Source organism: Molossus molossus, unplaced genomic scaffold, assembly GCF_014108415.1.
Source record: "Molossus molossus isolate mMolMol1 unplaced genomic scaffold, mMolMol1.p scaffold_m16_p_21, whole genome shotgun sequence".
Taxonomy (NCBI): domain Eukaryota; kingdom Metazoa; phylum Chordata; class Mammalia; order Chiroptera; family Molossidae; genus Molossus; species Molossus molossus.
In genome coordinates, this window is record NW_023425357.1 from 31671529 (window position 1) to 31697177 (window position 25649).

The 25649-nt window shown below is 35.9% G+C and overlaps 1 protein-coding gene across 1 annotated transcript in view; it reads right to left on the bottom strand.

The window, feature by feature from the left end:
- Positions 1-25649, bottom strand: part of HYDIN (HYDIN axonemal central pair apparatus protein) — a 404418-nt gene that overhangs the window by 318315 nt on the left and 60454 nt on the right. The window contains exon 7 of the mRNA XM_036274275.1: positions 19010-19134. Coding sequence (XP_036130168.1) covers positions 19010-19134 — 125 coding nt within the window. The remainder of the gene's footprint in view (positions 1-19009; positions 19135-25649) is intronic.

The following is a 25649-nucleotide window of genomic DNA, read 5'->3' on the forward strand; positions in this document are numbered from 1 at the left end:
AAAATAGCCACAGCCACTCACCTGGGGGCTACGGCAGAGAAAGGGCAGTATGGGCAGGAACTCTGTGGGGACACCTGAGATTTGGAGGGCACTCAGAGTTTTTGCTGAGTTGCGGCCACAAAGGATGGTAGCCAGTGTGCTCCTTCCCAGAGCTGTGGGGAAAAGCAGCAGCCCAACCACCCCTCGCAGATTCAGGTGAGGCAAAGAAATGAAAATTGAGGATCATTAACAACCAGCATCTATCCCACCCTTTGGAAATCCACTTATGCATAACACCAGGGCTACATTCCAAGTTACTGAGTAACTGAGACTACTAGCCACCAGGAAAAAGCTAGAGGTTAACTGAACATTTCCTGGGCTTGCAAATCTACCCAGGAAAGTAAGACTTGACAGTGGTGTTTAACATGGGCCCACCGAGGCTCATCCAAACCCAGTAGAGGGAGCCACAAACAGCAGAACACCAACAACCACAGGGAAAATTGAGCAGGCTCCAAAATCCACTGATATAGCAAAAATGGTGAAACAAAGAAACAAATCCCAAATGAAACTACAATAGAACTCTATCGAAGATGAGATCAATGAAATGCAGCTAAGCAAATTATCAGAGTTAGAGTTCAGAGCCATGATCTTGAGGAAGCTAAACAGCATGAGTAACGACATCAGCACCATGAGTAAAGATATAGAAACACTGAAAACCAACCAAGTGGAAATGAAGAATGTCATAGCAGAAATTAAGAACACATTGGAAGGACTAACCAGCAGAGTAGAGGAAGCTGAGGACCGGATAAGTGAATTAGAAGACAGGGCAGAAAAAATCAACCAATCAGAAAACCAAAAGGTAAAAAACAATTAAAAAAACAGGAAGACAGCTTACGAGAAATGTGGTACAACTAGAAACGTAGTAACATTCGCATCATGGGAGTCTCCAACGAGGAAGAAAATGGGCCAAGGGTTAGAGAATATATTTGAAGAAATACTGACAGAAAACTTTCCTAACGTGGTGAAGGAAGAAGGCATTCAAGTTCAAGAAGTACAAAGAGCCCCAAGTAAGAAGAACCCAAACAGGCCCACACCAAGACACATAGTAATTAAAATGCCAAAAATTCAAGACAAAGAGAGAATCCTAAAGGCAGCAAGAGATAAGCAACAGGTTACCTACAAAGAAAATCCCATAAGGCCCTCAGCTGACTTCTCAACAGAAACACTACAGGCCAGAAGGGAGTGGCATGAAGTATTCAAGGTCATGAAAAACAAGGATCTCAATCCAAGACTACTCTGTCCAGGAAGGCTACCATTCAAAATAGAAGATCAAATAAAGAGCTTCCCAGAAAAAAGAAAAAAGAAAAAAAAAGGTTAAGGGAATATATTAACACCAAACCAACACTGCAAGATATGCTAAAAGGGACTGCTGAAATTAGTAGAAGAAATAGAAAGAAAAATAGAGCCACACTAAACAAAAATGGCAATAAATAAGTACATATCAGTTATCACCTTAAATGTGAATGGTTTGAATGCTCCAATAAAAAGACACAGAATCACTGACTGGATAAGAAAGCATGACTCACATATATGTTGTTTACAAGAGACCCACCTCACAACAAAAGACTCACATAGGTGGAAAGTGAAGGGATGGGAAAAAAAACTTTCAAGCAAACAGAAGGCAAAAAAATGCTGGGGTAGCAATATTCATATCTGATAAAGTAGATTTCAAAATGAAGGCCATAACTAGAAACAAAGAAGGCCTCTACATAATATTGAAAGGATCTATCCAACAGAAAAATATAACCTTGTACCCAATATAGAGCATGAAAATATATTTAAAATCTTCTGGAGGCCTTCAAAGGAGAAATCGACAGCACTACAATCATAGCAGGGGACTTCAACACCCCACTGACATCACTGGATAGATCCTCTAGACAAAAAATTAGCAAGGAAACAGAGACTCTAAATGAAGCACTAGACCAAATGAATTTAATAGATATCTACAGAGAATTACACCCCAAAACTACAAAATTCACATTCTTCTCAAGTGCACATGGGACATTCTCAAAGATAGACCACATATTAGGACACAAACTCAGTCTTTACAAGTTCAAGAATATTGAAATCATATCAAGCATCTTCTCAGATCAAAATGGCATGAAACTAGAAATCAATTGCATCAAGAACATGCAAAGACATTTGAAAACATGGAGGCTAATAGCATGTTATTAAACAATGAATGGGTTACTGAGGAGATCAAGGAAGAAATTTAAAACTTCCGGGAAACCAATGAAAATGAAGACACAACAACACAAAATCTATGGGATGCAGTGAAAGCAGTTCTGAGAGGGAAGTTCATAGCACTACAGGCCTACTTCAACAAACAAGAACAATTTCTAATAGACTATCTAACCTCACAACTTAAATAACTAGAAAGCAAACAAAAAGAAAACCCCAGAGCAAGTAGAAGGAAGGAAATAGTAAAGATCAGAGCAGAAATAAATGACATGGAGACCAATAAAAACAATTCAAAGTATCAATGAAACAAAGAGCTGGTTCTTTGAAAAGATAAACAAGATTGATGGACCCTTTGCTGGACTCACCAAGAAACAAAGAATAAGAACCCACATACATAAAATCAGAAATGAAAGAGGAGAAATAATAACTGACACCACAGAAATACAAAGGATTGTGAAGAAATATTATGAACAATTATATGGCAACAAATTCGATAATCTAAGCAAAATGGACAAATTGCTGGAAACACATAGTCTTCCAAAACTGGACCAGGAAGAGATAAAAAAAATCTAGAACAGACCAATAACAACAAAAGAAATTGAAGATGTAATCAAGGCTCTACCAACAAACAAAAGCCCAGGCACGGATAGCTTCACAGGGTAATTTTACCAAACTTTCAAAGAAAAACTAATACCCATTCTCTTCAAACTATTTCAAAAAATTCAAGAAGAAAGACTTCCAAACTCGTTTTATGAGGCCAGCATGATTCTAATTCCAACACCAGAAAAAGACACTACAAAGAAAGAAAACTACAGGCCAATATCCCTGATGAACATAGATGCCAAAATCCTGAACAAAATAATAGCAAATCAAATCCAGTAATACATCAAAAAAATTATTCACCATGACCGAGTGGGATTCATCCCAGGATGCAGGGCTGGAACAATATTCACAAATCAATAGATGTGATACACCACATAAACAAAATGAAGAATGAAAAGCACATGATCTTATCAATAGAGGCTGAAAAAGCATTCGACAGACTCCAGCACCCATTTCTGATAAACACGCTCAGCATTCTGGGAATAGAGGAATCATATCTCAACATAATAAAGGCCATATATGAAAGACCTACAGCCAACATCATACTCAATGGGCAAAAACTAAAAGCATTTCCGTTAAGAAGAGGATCAACATAAGGATGCTCACTTTCACCACCCTTATTTAACATAGTACTGGAAGTCTTAGCCACAACAATCAGACAGGAAGAAAAAATAAAAGGGATCCAAATTGGAAAGGGGGAAGTAAAACTGTCATTATTCGCAGATGACATGATACTATACGTAGAAAATCCCAAAGACTCCATCAAAAATCTACTAGACTTAATAAATGCATTTGGCAAAGTAGTAGGATACAAAATTAACGTCAAGATTTCGATGGCATTCTTATACACTAATGATGAACTCACAGAAAGAGAAACTAAAAAACAACCACATTTACCATCATGGCAAAAAAATTAATTTACCCAGGAATAAACTTTTTTTTTCTGGAGGTGACACACCCTTTATTATGCAAACTTAAACTAATGAAAATTATAGAATAACATATAATAGACTTGAAGACAAAAAGGATTACTATAAATGAAGAACATATCATATGTATAAGTTTAATTTACCAGGAAGTTCCAAGTTTTTATGTACTTTGCAACATTGACTCAAATTATAGAAAACAGAGCTACAAGAAAAATAAACAAATTTATAATCATAATAAATTGAACACACCTCTCATTCAAGGACACACCACACATCTTTTATAAACGATAGACTCCAACAAAAATATTGGTAATGGTATAAAAACTAAACATGAACAGCAAATTGCAGTCAATATCCTAGGAATAAACTTAACCGAAGACATAAAGGACCTATTCGCAGAAAACTACAGGTCATTGAAAAAAGAAACAGAGGAAGATATAAAAACTGGAAGCACATACCTTGTTCATGGATTGGAAGAATTAACATCATTAAAATGTCCATTCTACCCAAAGCAATCTATAGATTTAATGCAATCTCCATCAAAATACCAATGACATACTTCACAGAACTAGAACAAATACTTCGAAAGTTCATATGCAACCAAAAAAGACCCCGAATAGCCACAGCAATCTTGAAAAAGAAGAACAAAGTTGGAAGGATCACATTACCAGATTTCAGGTTATACTACAAAGCCACTGTAATCAAAACAGCCTGGTACTGGCACAAGAACAGGCGTATAGACCAGTGGAACAGAACAGAGAATCCAGAAATGGACCCAAGGCAATATGCTCAATTACTTTTTGACAAAGGTGGCAAGAGCATACAGTGGAGTAAAGACAGCCTCTTTAATAAATGGTGTTGGGAAAATTGGACAGCTACATGCAAAAAAAAAAGAAACTAGACCACCAACTTACACCATACACAAGAATAAACTCAAAATGGATAAAGACTTAAATGTGACCCATGAATCCATTAAAATCCTAGAAGAAAATGTAGGCAACAAAATTTCAGACATCATACGCAGCAGAATTTTCACTGATACATCAACTAAGGCAACAGAAACAAAGGAGAAAATGAACACATGGAACTACATCAAACTCAAAAGCTCCTGCACAGCAAAAGAAACAACCATCAAAATGGAAAGGCAACCCACTGTATGGGAGAGCATAATTGCCAATGATATATCAGATAAGGGGTTAATTTCCAATTAAAAAATGGGAAGAGGAACTAAATAGACACCTCTCCAAACGACATACAAATGGCCAAGAGACAAATAAAGAAATGTTCAACATCATTCATCATCAGAGAGATGCAAATTAAAACAACAATGAGGTATCACCTCACACCTGTCAGAATGGCTGCCATCAACAATCATCAAACAAGTGTTGGCGAGGGTGTGGAGAAAAGGGGACTCTAGTACACTGCTGGTGGGAATGCAGACTGGTGCAGCCACTATGGAAACCAATATGGTGTTACCTCAAAAAATTAAAAATTGAACTTCCGTTTGACCCAGTGATCCCACTACTAGGAATATATCCTAAGAAGCCTGAAACTCTAATCAGAAAGAATATATGTACCCCCATATTCATAGCAGCACTATTTACAATAGCTAAGAGCTGGAAACAGCCCAAGTGTCCATCAGTAGATGAATGGATAAAAAAAGTGGTGGTACATATATACAATGGAGTACTATGCACCTGTAAGAAAGACCTCTTATCCTTTGAGATGACATGGAGGGACCTGGAAAGTATCATCCTAAGCCAAACAAGCCAAACAGAGAAAGACAAGTATCATATGATCTCACTTATTTGTGGAATATAATGAACATAACAGTCTGACAAATGGGGTAGTCCCAGAGATGTGGACGTGGGGTACAGACTGACAATCCCCAGAAGAGGGGTTGAGGGGGGAGAGATAAACCACAGAACTTATATGCATGTATGCATGAACAATGGATATGGACAACAAAACTGGGCACTGGGCGGGTAGGGAGGAAGAGGGGGTAATCAGTGGGGGCAGGGGGAGGAGAAACATCTGTAACAAAAATTAATTAATTAAAAACAATAAAAAATAAAAATGTCTTTGTTTTGTCTCTACTTTTCTTTGTGTGTGTGGTACGTGCCCCTACAGGTAACCAAATCTGGGACACTCTGGTCCACAAGCTGACACTCAACTGCTAAATGTCTCTAATTTTTAAGGATAATTTCAATGGGTTAAGGATTCTAAATCAGCTGCCCCCTCCCCTTCAGCTCTTGAATAATGTCATTTGGCTTCTGGCTTCTATAATTTCAGCAGAAAAGTTTTCCATTAGTATTATTAGTGTGCCTTTTAAGGTAACCTGTCTTTTTTCTCTGAATAGTTTTATAATATTCTCTTTGCTTTGGTTTTCAGAAGTATTTGTACCACCAAGAGTTTTTTGAGCTTTGTGAACTTTGGACTAATGTCATTCATCATTTTTAGAAAATTCACATCCACTATCTCCTGAAATATTTTTTATCCCATTTTCCCCTCTATTTCTAAGACTCCAATTATAGGCATGGTGACATTTTGACTGTGTCTCATATCTACATGGTCTTTGCTTTTTGTTCTTTTTTCCCCTCATTCTTCTGTGCTTCTCTCTGTGATTCAGTTTGGGTATTTTCTATTGACCTGTATTCAGGTTTACTAATGCTATCTTCTGCTGTACCTATTCTATTGTTAAACTAATGCAATTAATTCTTAATTTCCAACATTACATTTTCAGTATAACATTGTTCTTATAACCTGACGAAGATAAAACAAATATCAATGTAAAATCCTAAATAAAAAAAATTAGTAATTCTTAAATTACAATTAAAATATCTGTTAAGCACTGGCCATTTGGCTCAGCAGTTAGAGTGTTGACTCAAGGACCAAAGGGTCTCAGGTTCGATTCCCAGTTAAGGGCACATAGCTGGGTTGCAGGTTCAATCCCCAGTTCTGGTTGAAGTCAACCAGTCAATGTGTCTCTGTCACATTTATGTTTTTCTCTCTCTCCCTCTTTCCCTCCCTTTTTTCCACTCTATCTAAAAAAATCAATGGAAAAATATCCTTGGGTGAGGATTAACAATATAAATATAAATGCAAATAAAATAAAATATCTGTTAATGTGGAATAGATCTAAGGGGGAAAAATTATGTAATCTCCACTGATGCTAAAGAAGAACCTAACAAAATTCAAAATGCATTTTTATTTAAAAAACTCAATAAAATAAGAATAGACAGAATTAATACATGGTATAAATTCTCAGTAATTAAAATAGTATGAAGAGACAGATCAATAGGTGGAATGGAATAAAAAGTCAAAACAGACCCAAATACATATTGGAATTTATTATATTATAAAGACAATATCTCAAATCATTGGTGTAATGATGAACTTTGTAAAAAAAAAATTGCTATTTAAACAATTTGGTAGCCATATGGAAAAACAGCATCAGAATAAAAGCCAAATGAATAAAATATTTCAATGTTCAATAAGAAACAATAAAAGTAGAACAAGATATAGGAAAACTTTTTGATAACTTTAGAGGGAAAGTTTTCTAACTTTGACTTGAAATCCATAACCCTCTAAAAAAATATTAGAAAAGTGATTACATAAAAATGAAAAAAGAAATTCTGCATGGCAAAAATATTCATAAGCAAAAAAAATGGGTAAAATATTTACAACTGTGTTTGAGACAAAGGGATTAAGTCCCCAAATATATAAATAAATTTTAGAAATCAATAAGGCAATCCAATAGAAGAATGGGATAGAATTGCAAAAAAGGAAATACAAAAGTCCCCTATATGTATTAACAGATGCTCAACTTCACTCATAATAAAAGAAGTACAACTAAAGATGTATTTATATACCATCCCCCCCACCAATCAGATTGGCAAAACAAAACAAAAATTTGAGAACACAATTTGTTGTCAAGACTAAGGGGAGAAAGCACTCTCACACACTGCTGTGGGAATACAAAATGGTACCATTCTTCATGGAGTCAGTTTGGTGACACAGATCTAAATATCTATCAAAATTATAAAACTATTAATCCTCTGGCCCACACTGAGGAATTTATTCTATAGATGAATCAGAACAAGATCAAGGGTATTCATTACAGCATCATTTTTAATCACAATAGAGTGGAACTAGCCAAAGTACACTCATCAATAGGAGGCCAGTTAAATAATATGTGCTATACCTAAAAGTGGAATGCTATGCAGGTATGAAAGAGCATACAGCGATATGGAAAAACCTCCAGGATATATTATTAAGTAGAAAAAAACAAGGGTTAGAAACATTTATATAGTATGTTATTTTGTATATGTGGGGAATATAAGTATGCATTCATGTTTGCATCTATTTGCAAAAAACCACTGGAAGGATATACAAGAAACCAATAAAATAAGAGTGGGTGGGGGGGGTGATAGGTGATGAGGGAGGGTGGAAATAACATCTTTTGACATATACTTCTAAATATTTCTTTAATTTTTTAATATATAAATATATCACTTATCCAATACTTTAATGTAAAAAGGGAACATAGGACCTCAGGAAAATTGTGACGCGTCTACATAGCACCAGTAATGAGGGAAATAAAATACCATTTCATAACCATCAGATTAACATAAATCAGTTTGACAATGCTGTTTTGGCAGTATATTGGCAATAATTTTCATAGACTGCTGATAGAAATACAAATTGGCACAACCACTTGATTAAATCAATTTACTATCCAGTAAAGCTCAAGATTACTTTGCCCTATAACTTATCAATTGTACTTCTAGACATTTATCCTTAGAGACAACGATACAGCTGCACAAGAATATATACAACTCACTGTAGCATTGTTTGTAATAGCAAAAAACTAGGAGCAGCTAAGATTCAATAGGTGAAGAGATAAATTTTCACATGTTGGAGTATGTTACATTAGTTAAAATGAATGAGAGCTATATATATCTACATGTTTAAATCTTTAAAACATAATGTTGAATGAAAAGTCAAGTTAGGAAATAGTACATACAGTATGATACCATTTATGTGAAGTTTAAAACTCCTTGAGACAATACCATATATTGTTTATGGATAAGTAAATATGTTGGACTGGCATACAAATGCACCCAATACAGCTCCTCTGAGGACTAAAACATGGATATTAGACCAGGAAAGACTAACAAGGTGACTTCAAATCTATAATAATTTCAGTTATCCATACAATAAAACATCTGAAAGAAATGTATATAGCAAAATGCTGAGATATGTTCAATACAATGGTAGTTGATTACATCAAGTCTGTGCTTTTGTAGTTATGTATTTGAAATAAAGGTGTGGGCAAAATTAGGTTTACAGTTGTTCCTATGGAAAAATACAAAATACAAGATTAAATAATAATACAAGAATAAATCTGTTTCGTTTATTCACAACTGCAAACCTACTTTTGATCACTTCGTATTTCATTGTTTAAAAAAACGCATCAAGGAAAAGATCCAAGGATTAACTTATTTCACACAAATCTAGAGGGTCAGAGACTAATGCCATCAATTTGAGTTGCTCACTGCAAACTGTTTCTTCCCAGAAACACAGCAAGAGCCACTATATTCTTTCCAAGAACCATCTAATATATTTTTTCACCACTATCTTCCAAAAATCATCAGATCCACAAAGTGAAGAAAACAATAACTTTTGTCTTATCCCAAGAGCTGATGAAGTACTTGCTTTTTATACCTATTTTCATGAAGACAAACTTAAAAGGGGTGCCCAGCCCCAGCTACTTAGAAGAATGATAGGACGGAGGTGTTATGTCCACAAGAATGAGTAAGGTTGCTTTGCCTCAGCATATCTGTGTCCTTGGAGTGCCTGTTCCCTCAATGGTTTCTTTTGGGTTTCTGGGGTTGAATACTGCAATTACTGTAGATGAGATTAGCCACCATTTATTATGTCCTGGTAAAGATATATTTTGTGAAAGGTCTCATTACCTCTTGCCAGTTTTGCTGCTATCAATCTAGTAAAAACAAATACGAACAAAACTAATCTTACCCAAAAATGTGAAGCCAGCTGTATACACAATACATTTCACACTGTGGTTTCAGTACTTTCAGACAGCAGAGGGTACTTTAAAAAATATATGAGTGGAGACTTAGATTTTCTAGGGTGGCAATTCTCAACCTTTTTTATCTCACAGCACACATAAACTAATTACTAAAATTCTGCAGCACACCAACAAATATATTTTTTGCTGACCTGAAAAAAATTAGGTATAATTTTTATTCATTCCACTGAATGGTTATTGTTGTATTGGCTGTTTTCATATTTAAAAATTTTTTTTTCTTTATTGATTTTAGAGAGAAAGGAAGGGAGAGGGTGAGAGAAATGGAAATATCAATGAGAGAGAACATCCATTGGCTGCCTCCTGCCTACTCCTCACTAGGGATTTGACCCACAACCTGGGCATGTGCCCTGACCAGGAATCGAACCAGCAACCTCTTGTTGCATGGGTCAACACTCAACCACTGAGCTGTACCAGCTGGGCCTGTTGTCCTATTTTTATTTGATAATCTACGGGAAAAGAGGTCAGTGCCCCTGACTGACTACACAGGTATTACATATTTTAAAAATTCTTGCAGTACATCAGTGTGCCTAGGCACACCAGTTGAAAATCACTACTATAGGGAACTAACAAGTTGATGGATGGAGTATTTTTCATCTCTTGGTCACAGCAGGATCAAATTCACCAGTCAAGTGAATTGCCAAATCAAACTTCTTTGGAAGTGCTCTTTCAAGGGTTTAAGAAACAAATATTGGGACTTGACTGAGCTCACCCAGCACATCAGTGGCAATGTCAAAATCAGTATTTCTAATTTGCATGAAAGGCAGTGTAGGATTATAGAAAAGGTGCCGGTCTCAGGTGATGCCAAAGACCTGGCCTCAAGTTCCAGCTTTACTTGGATATATGGTTATTGAATGTTTACTGATCTCTACAATAAAGGGAGTTAAAGAGATGTCCTCTAATGTCCCATTAAATACTAACACCTAATGACATGAGAGTCTTTACTTCCTGTTAAATTTATGCAACTCTCATTCCACTTCCCTAAACAATCCCTAACCATCTGTGTGTTCTAACTTTTGCTATTCCTTATCCTAAGCTATGGAATAAGAATCAAAGAAAAATAAAACTAGATCAAGGAATATATCCATTGCCTTTAAGCCATGTTAAAACATTTGCTTCTTTTATAACAACTATGTTTTGTTAGATTTTCTAATTACAACAGCACACATTGATAATATTATAATCACATAATTGAAACAAAGTTCACGCAGGTAAGTCTGCATAAGTATATTCAGATACGTGCAATTTAGCATCTTCAACTGCAAGATATCATATCACTCTCGATTACTTACTACATTACATTTTGATATTTCTTTGTTGGCTTTTAGAAGAAAAAAAGAAAAGATTTCCTTATGGTCCATTGGAGCAAAATATATAAATGATCATAAAGCTGCCCTGTGAAGTACTAATATTATTATTGCTTATATATTTAATAATAATATATCATCACACCTTTGGGGGAAAAGCCTACTTTCCAACTCCTGAATTGAAATATCTCCTCGTCAGTAAGAAACTCAGTGCTTTATAAAATGCTGAATAAGTGCATTAGCTCTATATCCTGATTATGCTAGTGGTGAAGGTCACCTCTAAGATGACAGCAACCTTGCCAGGCACTGATGAAAAAACAATGCTGAGCTTCTACTTCTAGTGCTCATTCAAGTAACCAAAGGCTCAATAACAATGTCTCTTTCTAAAGCCTGTTCTGAATACTCATATCTCCTTGAACCCTTAGGTTCATTGTTTCTCAATACCCAGTTGAAAAATGCAAAACTTAAGTAATTAACCATTTGCTTATCTCTTAATAGTCAATCTTTTCATGTCTCAGTTTTATTGAAATGATAGAACTAGTTGACTCATTATCTGTTTTGTTGTTACCAATGTAGTCTTGAGTGATTGTATTCTTAACCTTTTTGGAAGATTTCTTTGTCAAATGTAGAAAGTTACTTCAGTTCTCTCAGTTTTAGACTATAATAAAAAATAACCAAACTTTCTAGGGTAAAAGCTATAGCCTAAACAAACTTCATTCCATGACAGAAGGGCGAACACAGCAAGAAAGGAGGCAGAGTTCCAGTTCCAGAAAACGTTAATGAATATAATTAGATACTGGTGAAATTTATACTCAATCTCCTTAATTTCTAAAACACTGGTTCAAACTCTGGTTGTTGAAAAGCGAAATCTCCTGGCTGCATTTAATCAAGAACATCCAGTGGAGGGCCAATGGAAGGGCATAAACACATCTTTTATAGAAATGTGATTGAGTAATTCCTGTGAGGAGTATCAAACCTCCTCCTTCTGGAACATAGTTTGAGGAAGTATGAATAAAAGCCCATGCTAAACTTCCCTCCTCAAATCAATTCATATTTCAAACAGCTGCAGAAAGTTCAATCAGATGTTTATTTAGGGAGATGAGGAACCAATGATCATGGCTGCTTGAAAAAGCTGCACGAGTAATTGTGTTTAGGCAGTCATTACGGTTTTCACTAATGAAAGGCTGGTTATAGGTTCTGGTCATTAATAACCCATAATATAGATGAAAGCTTATGCTTATCAGCTGTTTATTTCATACAAGAGAGTTTATCTCAGAGTCCTCAATCTTTAGAAAATGACTTTATGCATGAACTAAAGTTGACACCAGAACCTTAGGGTATGAAAATCAACTTCTCCATGTATGATTAATTTTTAATTCATTTTATTTAGTACAGGACTATAAATATAAGTATGGTATCAATCCAAGTATTTACATAAAATCCAGATCGAGGGCCACTGGGAGAAAGCAACTCCATTTCAAAGTCAATGGATTAGGGGAGTAAAAATGCAAATGCAGTAATATGAGAGACTGGGGAGAGGGTCCACTCTGGTGGGAGAGGGTCCACTCTGGTGGGAGAAGCACTGCTGAGAGTCTGGGTTCTAATTGTTCTTCTGACTAGTTATGTGACCTTGGGTGAGCCGCTTAATTTCTTAGGGCTTCAGTTTTTCATTTGTAAAATTTAAGGACTGGAAATAGATTGTCAATGAAGTCTGTCTCAAGTTTTGATTCTATTGATCTATGAGTACTTTTAAGACTTGTTGGTCTCAAAACTCAAATAAAATTTTTTGACATCATACCAACAACATATGTAGACTTGTTTCTTTATAAATTATACACATATACTAGAGTACTCATATGTCAAATGTATTAAAAATACCACCCAAAATATTAAAAAGAATGAGATAAAGATAAATGATAGTTAAGTATAATTTATTTAATATATTTACCAACAATTAATTATATTAGTGAGAGCAAAAAGATTGACTGTGCTTTTCTAAACCCCTAGTTCTAAACCTTGCAGCACAGTGATCCAAAGGTACTGTAATTCTAAAGCCAAATTTTTCCCAATAAGTAATTATAGGGCTAGCATAAATAAAACTTAAACAAAATGAACATAAAACATATCATAAACAAAATAACCCCTCACAAAGACATAAAGATCCAGATGGAAGAAATGTAAGAAACCGACTGAGTTTATTACCAATCATATTTTTTTTTACTTTCACTACTATCAATACTAATAACACAAAGGCTTTCATTGAAATTCAGCTAATAATTTCCCTATAATGGTAACAATTACTTCACAAACAGAAGAGTCCAATCAAGCATATCAGTAATTGCACTCAACATAAAAGGACTGAATAGTACAGTTAAAAAACAAAGATTCTCGCCCTGACCGGTTTGGCTCAGCAGTTAGAGCGTCGGCCTGCGGTCCGGAGAGACTGCTAAGGGCACGTACTTCGGTTGCAGTTTGTCCCCGGCCCTGGTTGGTCATGCGGGTGGCAGCCACTCGATGTGTCCCTTTCATGTCGATGTTTCTCTCTCTCTCTCTTCCTCTCTCTCCCTCCCAATCTATCTGTACAAAAAATGGAAAAATGTCCTCGGGTGAGGATAAAAAAAAAACAAAAAACAAAGATTCTCAGGCTGGATTTAAAGACAACAACAACCTGACGATGTTTCCAAATGTCACATTATAAATATGAGGACACAAAAAAGTTGAAAGAAAAAGGATGAAGAGAAGATACTATCCACACGTTAATCAAGAGGAAGCTGCTGTACTAAACAAAAATGATCAGATCAAGTATATTTTAATGTCAGAAACCCTACTAGCAATTAAGAGACATTTCATAACAATAAGATGGCAAACTCAACAGGAAGTTACAATAATTCTAAATGTGTACACATCAAGTATCATAGATTCAAAATATATAAAATAATAATTGATAGCACCAGAAAGGAGAAATACCAAATCTACCATTATAGTTGTAGATTTTAATAACATCTTCCAATAACTAATAAAACAAGGAGAAAAAAAATGAGTAGAGATATAGATTTAACAACACAATTAACAAACTTGACCTAATTGATATTTATAGAACATGTATCCTTTTTAAGTGCACAGGGCTCATTTACCAAAATGGAACATATTCTGGGCCATAATATAAGTCTCAACTAATTTCAAGAATAGAAGTCATATAGAATTTGTTTTCTATCACTGGTGGAACTCAACTAGAAATCATTTGAAAAAAAAAAGAAAGAAAACTAGAAAGTTCCCAAATGTTTGAATATAAAGCAACACACTGCTAAAGAAGACCCCAGTGGGTCAAAGAAGAGGTAAAAATGGAAATTTTAAAATATTTTCAGTTAAGTGTTAGTGAAAATAAAACAAAAACACAAGCTGATGATAAATTCAGGCTTAGAGAAAAATTTATTGACTTAAATGCATGTATTAGAAAGTAAGAAAGGTTGAAAATAAATGCTCCAAACATCACTCTTAAGATTAACAACAACAACAAAAAGGTGTAACAAATTGAACCTAAAGAAAGTAGAAGAAATGAAATAATAAAGACCAGAAATCAGTAAAATTGAAAAGAAATGAAAAATAGAGAAAATAATTTAAAAGGTGGTTCTCTGAATAAACTAATATAACTGATAAAGCCCTCACAATACAGATTAAGACATAAAACAGGAGAGAGAGGAACAAAATTACCAATATCAATAATGAAAGAAGAGATATCCCTACAGATGTTACAAAGATTGTGGTTATTATAAACAAATTTTTGCCAACAAATTAAAAATTTTAGATTAAATAGGAAAATTGCTTGAAAACATTTACCAAAATTACAGAAGGAAAAATAGAAAATCTTATATCTATATCTACTGAGAAACTGGATAAATAAATAAATAAATAAATAAGCAAGCTTTTGGCCCAGATAGCTTGAATAATGAATTTTTTAATCATTTAAGGAAGAAATAATAAGAATCTTAAAGAAAAACATAAACCCTTTTCTAGAGAATAAAAAAGGAGAATAATTCTCAACTTGTTTTAGGAGACCAGTTTGTTTTTAAGACCAAAGACAAGGGTATTACATGAAAAGAAAATTATAGGCCAATCTTTCATATGAATTTGGATGCCAACTCTCAAACAAATTATTAGAAAATCTAATCCAGTGATTTATTAAAACAATCCTATTTAAACTAAGGTTTATCCCAGAATATAGCAGTGATTTAGTATTTGAAAATCAATTACTGCATTAGAAGAATAAAGGTGAAATAATATATAATAATCTTAACATATATAGAAGTAATTGATGGAATTCAACACTCATTTTCAAGATTAAAAGAAATCTAGAAATAGAAGAAAATTTTCTTAATCTGATAGAGAGTATCCACTAAAGACATCAAACTAAATGATGAAACCCGGAGCACTTCCCCTCTGAGACTAAGAACAAGAGAAAGTTGTTTACTACCATCATTTCCATTGAACATTGTACTGAAGGCCTTACCTGTGCAAGACACAATAAGAAATAAAAGGTGTAAGTGTTGAAAAAGAATTAAACTATTACTTGCAGATGACCTAATTATGTATACACAAACTCCAAAATCTACAGATAAACCATGAGCTAATTCATAAGTTAATTTACCAAGGTCTATAAATAAAAAATCAATATAAAATTCAACTGTATTTTGATATACTCACTAAAGTTTAGAAATAAAATTAGAAAAAAAATACTACACTAGCTATAAAAGAAAAAAATGATTAAGTGTACTTTATAAAAATTAAATTCTTTTGCTAATCAAAAGACTCTCTTAAGAAAATTAGAAACATTATCCACTGACTGTGAGAAAATATTCAGAACAATTATTTCTGAAAGACTAGTGTTGAGAAAACATAAAACAACTATAAGTCAATGCAAAGGGGCAAACTATTTTTTAAAAATTGGATAAAAACTTGAACACACACTTGAAAATAGAAGACATAAAAATGGTCAAAAACATCAAATGATACTCAACATTATTAGTCATTAGGGATAAAGTCCAGGGCTCACCCAAAGTGGAAATGCTAAATTCAAAATTTACAAAACACAAAGAGGCATAAGATATGACAGGGTTTGGGACACATTAGCACAAATTATGGCACCCTGGCAGGTGCAGGAAGGGTTTTTTTGCCTTTCCCCTGAAGCAGGTCATAAGACCCTCATTTGAGGGGTGATCTCCTATACTTGGACACAGGAGCGTCCTATCTGCAAAGACACTGCGAGGAATCTGAGCAAACGGGCCTTTCTGTTTCCTCAAGTTTATTACATACGGCTCATACCCTTTTTTGTCTTATCCCCTTTCCCTACAACTGACCACTCTTCATCAAACTTAGCTTAAAAACACTCAGGTTTAACCACTTCTTCAGGTCTTCTGTGTCACATAAGAATTGCATTAAATAAATCAGTAAGCTTTTCTCTTGATAATCTATCTTTTGTTACAGGGCCCAACCAAAAAGCCTAGAGGGGTAGAGGAAAAAAGATAATTTCCCTCCTCTACAGATAACATGGTTGAAAACCATCAGAAACAATAAATAACAAATGAAATAAATAAACAAGCAAGAAGACAATATATTTGAATTATCAGATACAGAATATAAATATGTTTAATATATTTTTTAAAATAAAATGAAAACTTGTAAAATAAGAGTAGAGAGCATTTTGATTTAACAAGAAACAAATAAAATTTTGGAAGTGAAAATAATTATGATTGAAAAACTAAAACTCAGCAGATGAGACTTCACTGAAGAGTAAATTATTGAATGGATAAGAAGTATCCAGAGAAGTTTATAGAGGCAAAGAAATAGAATACATAATATAGAGGTTAAAAGGAACAAATAATAGAGTAAAAATAGATTAAGTAATAGAATAAAGAGTAACTAATTGAAATTTCAGAACAAGGTAACAGAATGGAGAAGAGCCTATAATTCATATGGGGGGGGGGGGGGCATGGTCTCTACCTCACATATGCACAAAAATTAAATCAAAGATCAATCATTAACCTAAACATAGAAGCTAAAACTAATACCCTTCTTAAAGTACACGTAGGAGAATACGTTCATGATCTTGGAGAAGGTAAAGATTTCTTAGCAAGAAGGCAAAATGCATTAATCTTAAAAGAAAAAAACTGCTAATGTAGATTTCATCAAAAAGAAAATTTCTGCTCATTAAGAAATATCATTAAGGAAATGGAAAGGCAAGCTACATACTGAAATAAAATATTAACAATACATATATCTGACAAATGACTAGTATGCAGAATATGAAGTTATAAAGTACTCTTACAAATTAATAATAAAAAGATATATGAATGGCTAGTAAGCACATGAAAAGGGGCTTGACATCATTAATCATTAGAGAAATGAAAATTAAAACCGCTAGAAGACATCACTTTACACCACTAGTATCTAAAATGAGCAATACAACACCATGTGTTGGCAAGGATGTGAAGCAACTGAAACTCTCGCGCTTTGTTGGTGGGAGTGTAAAATGGCACAACTACTTTGGAAAAATCAATATCCCTCATGAGATATAAGCTGTGCTTTAAAAAATTTTTTTCTTTATTGATTTTAGAGAAAGAGGAAGGGAGAGGGAGAGAGAGATAGAAACATCAATGAGAGAGAACATCAATTGGCCGCCTCCTGCACGTGCCCCACTGGGGATCAGGCCCACAACCTGGGCATGTGCCCTGACTGAGAATTGAACTGGCGACCTCTTAGTGCATGGGCTGATGCTCAACCACTGAGCCACACCGGCCAGTCTATAAGCTGCGCTTTTAACCTTCCACTGTTGTGTTACGTGGGCCTAAATTTCTGCCTTTGCTTAAGCTAGTTCAGGTTAGGTTTCTCTTGCTAGTAGCCAGTTAATTATGGCCAACTAAAAGATAAGAAATACAAACTTTGCCACTAGTTATGTGTTGTTATATTGGACAATGTACAGCCAGAATCACTTAACCACGTGTCCTTATGCAATGGCTTGAATTGTCCTGCTCAGCTATGCATCCACAAAGCCAGCAACTCTGAACTGTGACCTGAATGTCATCTGTTGCTCTTTCCCTGGCTGTACACTTCTGTTTTCTCCCTACAATGCCTTTCTGATGCAGACAATCTGGATCATTCAATGAGAATGGATAAAAAGAAATGCAAAGGAAATGAGGACATGAAATAATAAATGGGAATGGTAAAATATTAATTTGAAAACCAACTTTGGATACTTGTATATTGTACATGTAGTCTACATGACCATCAATTAAATACCTACAAAAACAATGAATAATTTCCATCATTATGCAGGGTGTGACCTTCAAGAAAATGCTGTGGCAATAGTCACAGTCTTATATTTAAGAAAGACGTTAAATGATACATTTGCACATTTTAAGGATTAAAGTAACTGGATCTTATATGGACTAGTGAGCACACACAAGACCATTCTGAACTGAGGTTTACATTTTCAAATGTTAGACAAATGCAGCAATAAATCAAATGGAAAACACATGGGATATTAAGTTACCTTCAAGTTCCATTTACTCATAAATAACCTCAATCTACTAATGTGACATCTGGGTATAGGTTCCTTCCTGAGCCCTGTATTTCTCTGTCTTTTACACATTGGAGAAACCAGTTAGGTGTGATTTATATCTGCCTCAACATTATTTCTGTTGGAGGCATTCAATCTTTTGTTCTTTACCTTGTAGATCTTAGCTTACTCTAATGCAGCCAAAATAACCATTTCCTACTTTGCTTCATCATATTTTCCATCCAACCTTTCTTAACATGTAGAAATTTTAATAAAGAATAATGCATACCTGTATCGTAATACACAATAAGTCTTTTGCTGTGACTGCCCACAGTCTGTGGCTCAAAATCCACTTCCAGTTGCATGGACTCTCCCACATTAAGAGTTCCAACAGATGGCTCTACACAGAACGGCCTGCAACACACGAGACACACCATCAGAACACATTACTGACTAGAGTGAGGGGAGGAAGTGAAGCAGATGTTTTCCCTAATGTGAAAGAACTTTAGTTTTAGTTAAAATAACAGTAACAGATTAGCAAGTTTAAGAGAAATTGAAATGGTGCAATAATATCCTTATTTGTGCCCTTGCCATTCAGCCATTCGTTTAACATTGAGTGAGTGAGTCCAGTAAGGGACAGATTTACAACATGTATGCAAATAATGTAATCTGCAAAAGAACACTACCTTCAAAGGGATAAACACCAAGTTTTGTGAGAGTTCAGAGAAGACAGGGCTTCATAATGGAAAAATATATCAGAGTCCCAAAAGGATAGTGATCATAAAATCACATAAGAATAATTTGAGGGGAGTTTAACAAAGGGTCTAATTAAGGGGGGGAGGGAGCCCAGCCAGTGTAGTTCAGTGGTTGAGCACTGACCCATGAACCAAGAGGTTGCCGGTTCAATTTCCAGTCAGGACACATGCCCAGGTTGTGGGGCCCAATCCCCAGTGAGGGGCATGCAGGAAGTGGCCAATCGATGTTTTCTCATTGATGTTTCTATCTCTCCCTCTCCCTACCTCTCTAAAAATCAATAAAGAAAAAAAAATTTTTTTAAAGAAGAGGAAGTGATATAGGGAAACTACAAAAGATGACTCATCAACCAAGGTTATTAACAGTAAAGCCATTGCCACCTCTAGGTCCAAAGAGCCAGGAGAAAGAGTGGCTTTGGAAGCCACAAGAGTGCTAAGAGAATGCTACCTTATGAGGAGCAAGGAGCTTTAGTCAAGGGAGACAGCCAGCCCCGGTGGCTTCATGGGGATGACACTAGAGGGGAAAGTGTCCCGACCTCACATCCTCCCGTCTAATTGCCTGCTGGGGCTCCCAGGGCCTGAACCCAACCAGAAGCCAACAGATGGGAGCCTGCTGACCTAGGCCATACAGGCCAGCCTCTGGGTGAAGGCAAGCTGGAGACAGGTGGAAAGATGTGAAAGGGTAAACTGGGGACAAGTTCTTTGTCTTCAAAGTAGAATGTGGGTATTTAGACACTGCGGGAAGGTAGGAGGGATTTGAAGTAAGTTCTGTTTAAGTGCCCTGGAAGGGAGTAATAAGAGAGAAGCTGGATCTGATCATGAAGTACCTTAAATAATTTACAGAGTTCTTTCTTCAAAATAGGAAACCCAACCCACATAATTATTTTCATGCTCCATTTCACTTCTTTAAATTGCTAGTTTTTCAAAATAATGCATTGTACAATGTGTCTGGTAGGCTAAGCTATTTATGATTATTTACTTATATCACAACCAATCCTTAAATCTTCCCTGAGGTAATGAACTTAATTTCAGAACACCTAAGCTTTCTTCTTTGAGGGTAGAGCTATGGCAAAGGTAGCACTTGGTTGGTACCTGAGATTATCACTGCAGGACCTCTAGTGCTTCCTCCCACAGGCAATTGTTTATTTTCTCTGGTGTTCTCCATCTGAATCTCCCTCTCCTTTCTTTATTTTTCCATTTCGATATTAGTCCTTTTCCCATACCTACAGCACCAATCCTCCAACGAACCCCAGGCATTGCCGTATAGGCATTGTGGCACAGTGGTTACTAGCCTGTAGTCAACAGAATAATTTCAAAACCCAGATCTGCCAAGACCCTGGGCAAATCATTGAACCTTCAGTTTCCTCATTGGTAAAATGAGGGTAATGACAGCACCTACTTCATAGAACCCTATGAAATAGTGAGGAGTAAAGGAGTTGATAAGAGTAAAGTGCTTAGAATAATGCCTGGCATATAGGAAGTGCTAAATAAGTGTTTATTATTATTTTTATTATTGCTACTATTTTTTTGTTGTTATTAATCCTCACCAGAGGATATTTTTCCATTGATTTTTTTTTTTTTTTTTAGATAGAGTGGAAAGGAGAGTGGGAGGAAGAGAGAGAGAGGAACAGGGAGAGAAAGAGAAAAAGAGGGAGGGAGAGTGAGAGAGAGGGGGAGGGGGAGAGACAGAGAAACATTGATGTGAGACACATTGATTGACTGCTTCCTGCATGACCCTGATGCCCTTGACCAGGAATTGAACCTGAGACCCTTCAGTCCTCAGGCCAACACTCTAACCTCTGAGCCAAACCGGTCTCAGCTGTTATTGCTATTTTTATCTCCCTCAAGATGAGCCTGGGATGATCTTGGGCATTTAGATGAGTTCAAATTTTTCTAATCCTCTTCTGAATGCTTTACACTGCTCTAGAGATTTTGTAAAAAACACACACAGGTCATAACACATCAATCTCTTGTTCAAACACCTTCAGTGGTCCTCATAACCTATGCCATAAAGTTCAAAGTCCTAGGCAATTAAGGTCCCACACAATCTGCTCCCAAGCAGTTTTGTGTTTTCATTAAACACACACATCTGTCCAAATACCCTATAAACCTGTCACATTCCAAGTCAGGCTGGGGTGGGAGGACTTTAGTCTCTTCACCCATAACCACCCCTAGCACTGCCACTATCCCTCCTTCCAACCAGACTGTGCCCCCTACACAGACATTCCACACTCCTTTCAAAGAATCTTATCACAGCCCAGACTCAAAATCACCTCTTAAACAGAATCTTCCCTAGTTCTCCCTCTTGTTAATGATGTCTCCTTCTCAGAGGCTATCCCTTTCTTTTTCACTTCTTACTTCGGTTCACCGTGTACTATAGTTAGTTTCCATGGCTCCCTCTCTCAATAGCTAGAGACTAGTGAGATGAAAGCAAAGGGAAAACAAACAAAATGTCACAGGCACATACTATATGCTGGGTACTGCACGGGGCACTTTACATATGTCAATTCCTCTAATCCTCAAAAACCCTTGAGAAAGTAGGTATTGTTATTTGCATTTCAGACATGGGAAAACAGATGCTCCAAAAGGTCAGGCAATTGTCCCAAAGTTACCCAGGTAGTAGTGGTGGAAGGAGGATAGAAGCATGCCTTCAAGTTCAAGTTCCTTCTGTCTCCCCAAACCACCCCCAATGGCAGAAGCCCACCTGGTTAGATTCATCTTTGTGTCCCTCACCATCCCATGCACAGTTCTCCATTCGCTGGAGCCTCTCAGAAAAGGTTGTCAAGTTGAATTACAATAAACTTTTAGAGGGCAATACAAATATCTGTAGTCATAAATTGATGTTTACATCTTGGTGGAACAGAAGAGGAGCAGACTTTCAATATCTCAAGAATTTCTGCTTCATGTGAGATAAAGTTGAGTCTCACAATCTCAAAAGTCCCTTCTTTCCTTATGGTTTCGGTAAGAATCTAAAATGTTGAGAACTGGGCTCAGTTTCCTGGTTTGGGAACAATATAATCTACTGAAATATTTTCTTCTATCTTTGCCTCCCTAGTTCCTAATATTTTTCTTCCTACACTGAAATGAAACTGTTTTCATTTTCTTTTCAAATATCTGTTAGTGGCAAAAGAACAGTTTTGAAATGAATTGGGTAGTGTTACACTGCAGAACCTAAGCTAATTTTCTATGAAAAACAGTGACCCTTCTCTAGGAACTGCAGAAATCCAAATTCCACACAGAGGTAACAGATACTTCCCTGTTGTGCTAATGGTTGGGTTTATATTACACTAAATTTCTGTGTATGCCAAAAATCACCTGGGGTAGCCATTGCTACTTAGAGCAGCCTAAACTCTCTCAATAATCCAGACGTTAATTGGGCAGAGTGTGTTAAGTTCTGGTGCTTAAACATTGTCTATAATTTAATTTTGTACTTCATTTTACTAAAAGTGGACAGGCTGAACAGGCTAGAGAATATCAAGTATCAGAAAATGCTATTACAAAGAAGGAAAAGTATCATTCCTCCAGGGTATAAGGCTGGCTCTCTGCACCAAAGTGTTTGGATTTGGTATCACATCCTCATTAATACCAAATACTTGATTAGGGAGGGAACTTGGGTTTGCGAACTATCTTGAGCCATGAGAGAACGATTTTAAGGGATTTTGAAAGATTTTTGTTCAATCCACTACAAACTGCTCTTAAGAACTAAAACTATTCCATCCAAAGGATTAAATATTTTAGCAGAAGACTAAATAATAGCTCTATTATATTAAATATTGAATATAATTTTAGTATTTTTCTTCAGATAAGCTTTTTTATTAACTGATTCCTAACTTGAGGTTTTGGATTTTAAAATTGGTTCTTAATCCTTTCTAGTTCACCTTCTGAAATTAATTCTACTTTAATAGTCAAAGTCATTCTGGTACCTACTAGAATGTTAGGTCAAATCTATAATAAAGTTGAAGAGTAATTGTTACATTCTCTTTGTGTTTTATAGCCCATTGCAGCTCTTTATATTAGTACAAAAAACATTATGCTTATTTTATAGTACTTGCAGCATGTTGTAGCTTTGCCTTTGTGATATATTGTTGGTTAGGCATCCTATAAACATCTACTGAGCACATATTTATTTGAGATACTTTGCTAGGTGCGGGGGACATACAAATGAAGTGTTAGAGACAACCCTTGCATTTGAGAAGCTCATATTCTAACGGTGGCAACAGACATATAGAGAGTTTTATTTTTTATAATTTATATGAACTTAACCATTTATAAACTAAAACATTAATTAAATCATTTTTTCAAAGAAAAAAAATATGATGTTATTTTAAAATTACCTACTGAGAGATACTATTTCTAACTGTATATGAACTCTAAAAGCAGCAAGACCAAGCGTAGATGCTGGGTTTTAGACTGAATACAAATTCTCAAACTATATCCACTGCTCTACCATGTCTGTTGACAATCATATTAACCGAAACAGCGGTCCCCAACCCTGTCTGGGCAACACAATCACCTGTGTGTTTTTTAGAATGATATTTGTCAGGGATCTACCAGAGATTCTGATTCAACACGATGTGACCACAAATTCAACTGCATCCTTTTTCATTGTAACCATCAGGGTTCTCAGTGTAAACAACAGAAATCGACTCTGGCTAACAAAGAGAACATGGGTTTTTTAAAATGGATTTGAAGTAACTCACAAAATTAACAGCACGGTTGGAAAATGTGCATTTTGTGGAAAGAACATAAAACTACTATTTCATGCAAAGTCTAAGCAGGAAAACAAAAATGTTTGCAAACAAGGAATTTAATTGAGAGACTTGGTTACACAGAAGATGGGAATGATGAGAAGTGAGGTAGCTCAGGGATTAGTAACAACAGTAAGCCATTTCCACCCACAGGCTGGAGACAAAAGATGAGGAGGAAGTGTTACCAGATCCTGGGGAGCTGGCAGAAATGGAATCCGTGGCATGCTTGTCTGACAGGGTCTAGAACCACAGAGAAAATGCATTTGCTTGCTGGGGACTCTGCTGAAGTTAGAGAGGTAGGAGGAGAGAGACCCTGGCTTCTTCCTATCCCCTAATTTCCTTCTAGTGCCTTCAGCTGGTCAAACCCAGATGGTATCCAGCTGACTCAGGAGGTTAGAAGGGCTAACACAGCCCAAGGTGATGCTGAGCATTGTAGGGGAAGGGCAAGGAATAGATCTGAGGGTACAGAAGCCCATGACTGGTCCATATTTGTTTTAATCCAGGCTTTGCTGTTAACACTTACTAGAGGAACTGAGATAGGTCATTTCCCTTCTCAGGCCTTACTTCTTTCGTCTGTAAAATGGGAATGTTGAACTATAGTTTCTAATGTCTTTATGATTCCTAGCTAGTCCTTAAGTTGGCTCACCATTTTACCTTAGCAGAGTTTCTATATTAGGAGATGATTCACATTCATAGTTATGAATAGAAAAATTTGAGATCTTTTCCTGCAACTTCACACTATTAAATCTGTGAAGTGATTTTGTTTCACCTTATGGGAATGCAATATGTAAAGAAATGGTCATTTATGTGTAGTTTTGAAGATTCAGTGAAACAGTCCAGGAAGAGGTGCTGCCTGCACTTGTTTGCCCACCTTAGCTGGATGCTCTTTTTCTTTGAAAAAGTACCAATGTAACGACATTTTACATGTGTATTACAGACCATGTATGTGGGACACCTTTTTTAAATTAAAAAAAATACTGGTTCTTCCTAAGTCATGGTGGGCCAGTTGAAAACCTGCTTCCTTCTCCTTCAGTGAAAATACACAAGTCTCAGCATGAGATGACAGACAGGCTGTATAAACACCTAGTGGACAATGTCAGGAGAAGACACTGATTTTCAAAAGAATTTTTCCTTTGCTTTGATGGTTGATTTCTTTAAAGGGGTTCAGCGTCCTGCTTCCACCTAGGATGCAGAAAGCTAGAAAGAGTGTCTCTCCTAATCTAACAATGAAAAAACCCACATAAATAGCAAATCACAAGTTTCCTTGAGGTTTCAGGACAAATACGTGGCCTGAAATCTAAAAATGGATAATCCTCCCCCGTCCCCAGAGAGATGGGACATGTGCAGACTGTTTCGCCTGTAATAAACAGAAGTTCCCTACAAGCAGAAGAAACAGTGAGAGAGGATGGAGTAGAAAAAATATTTGAAG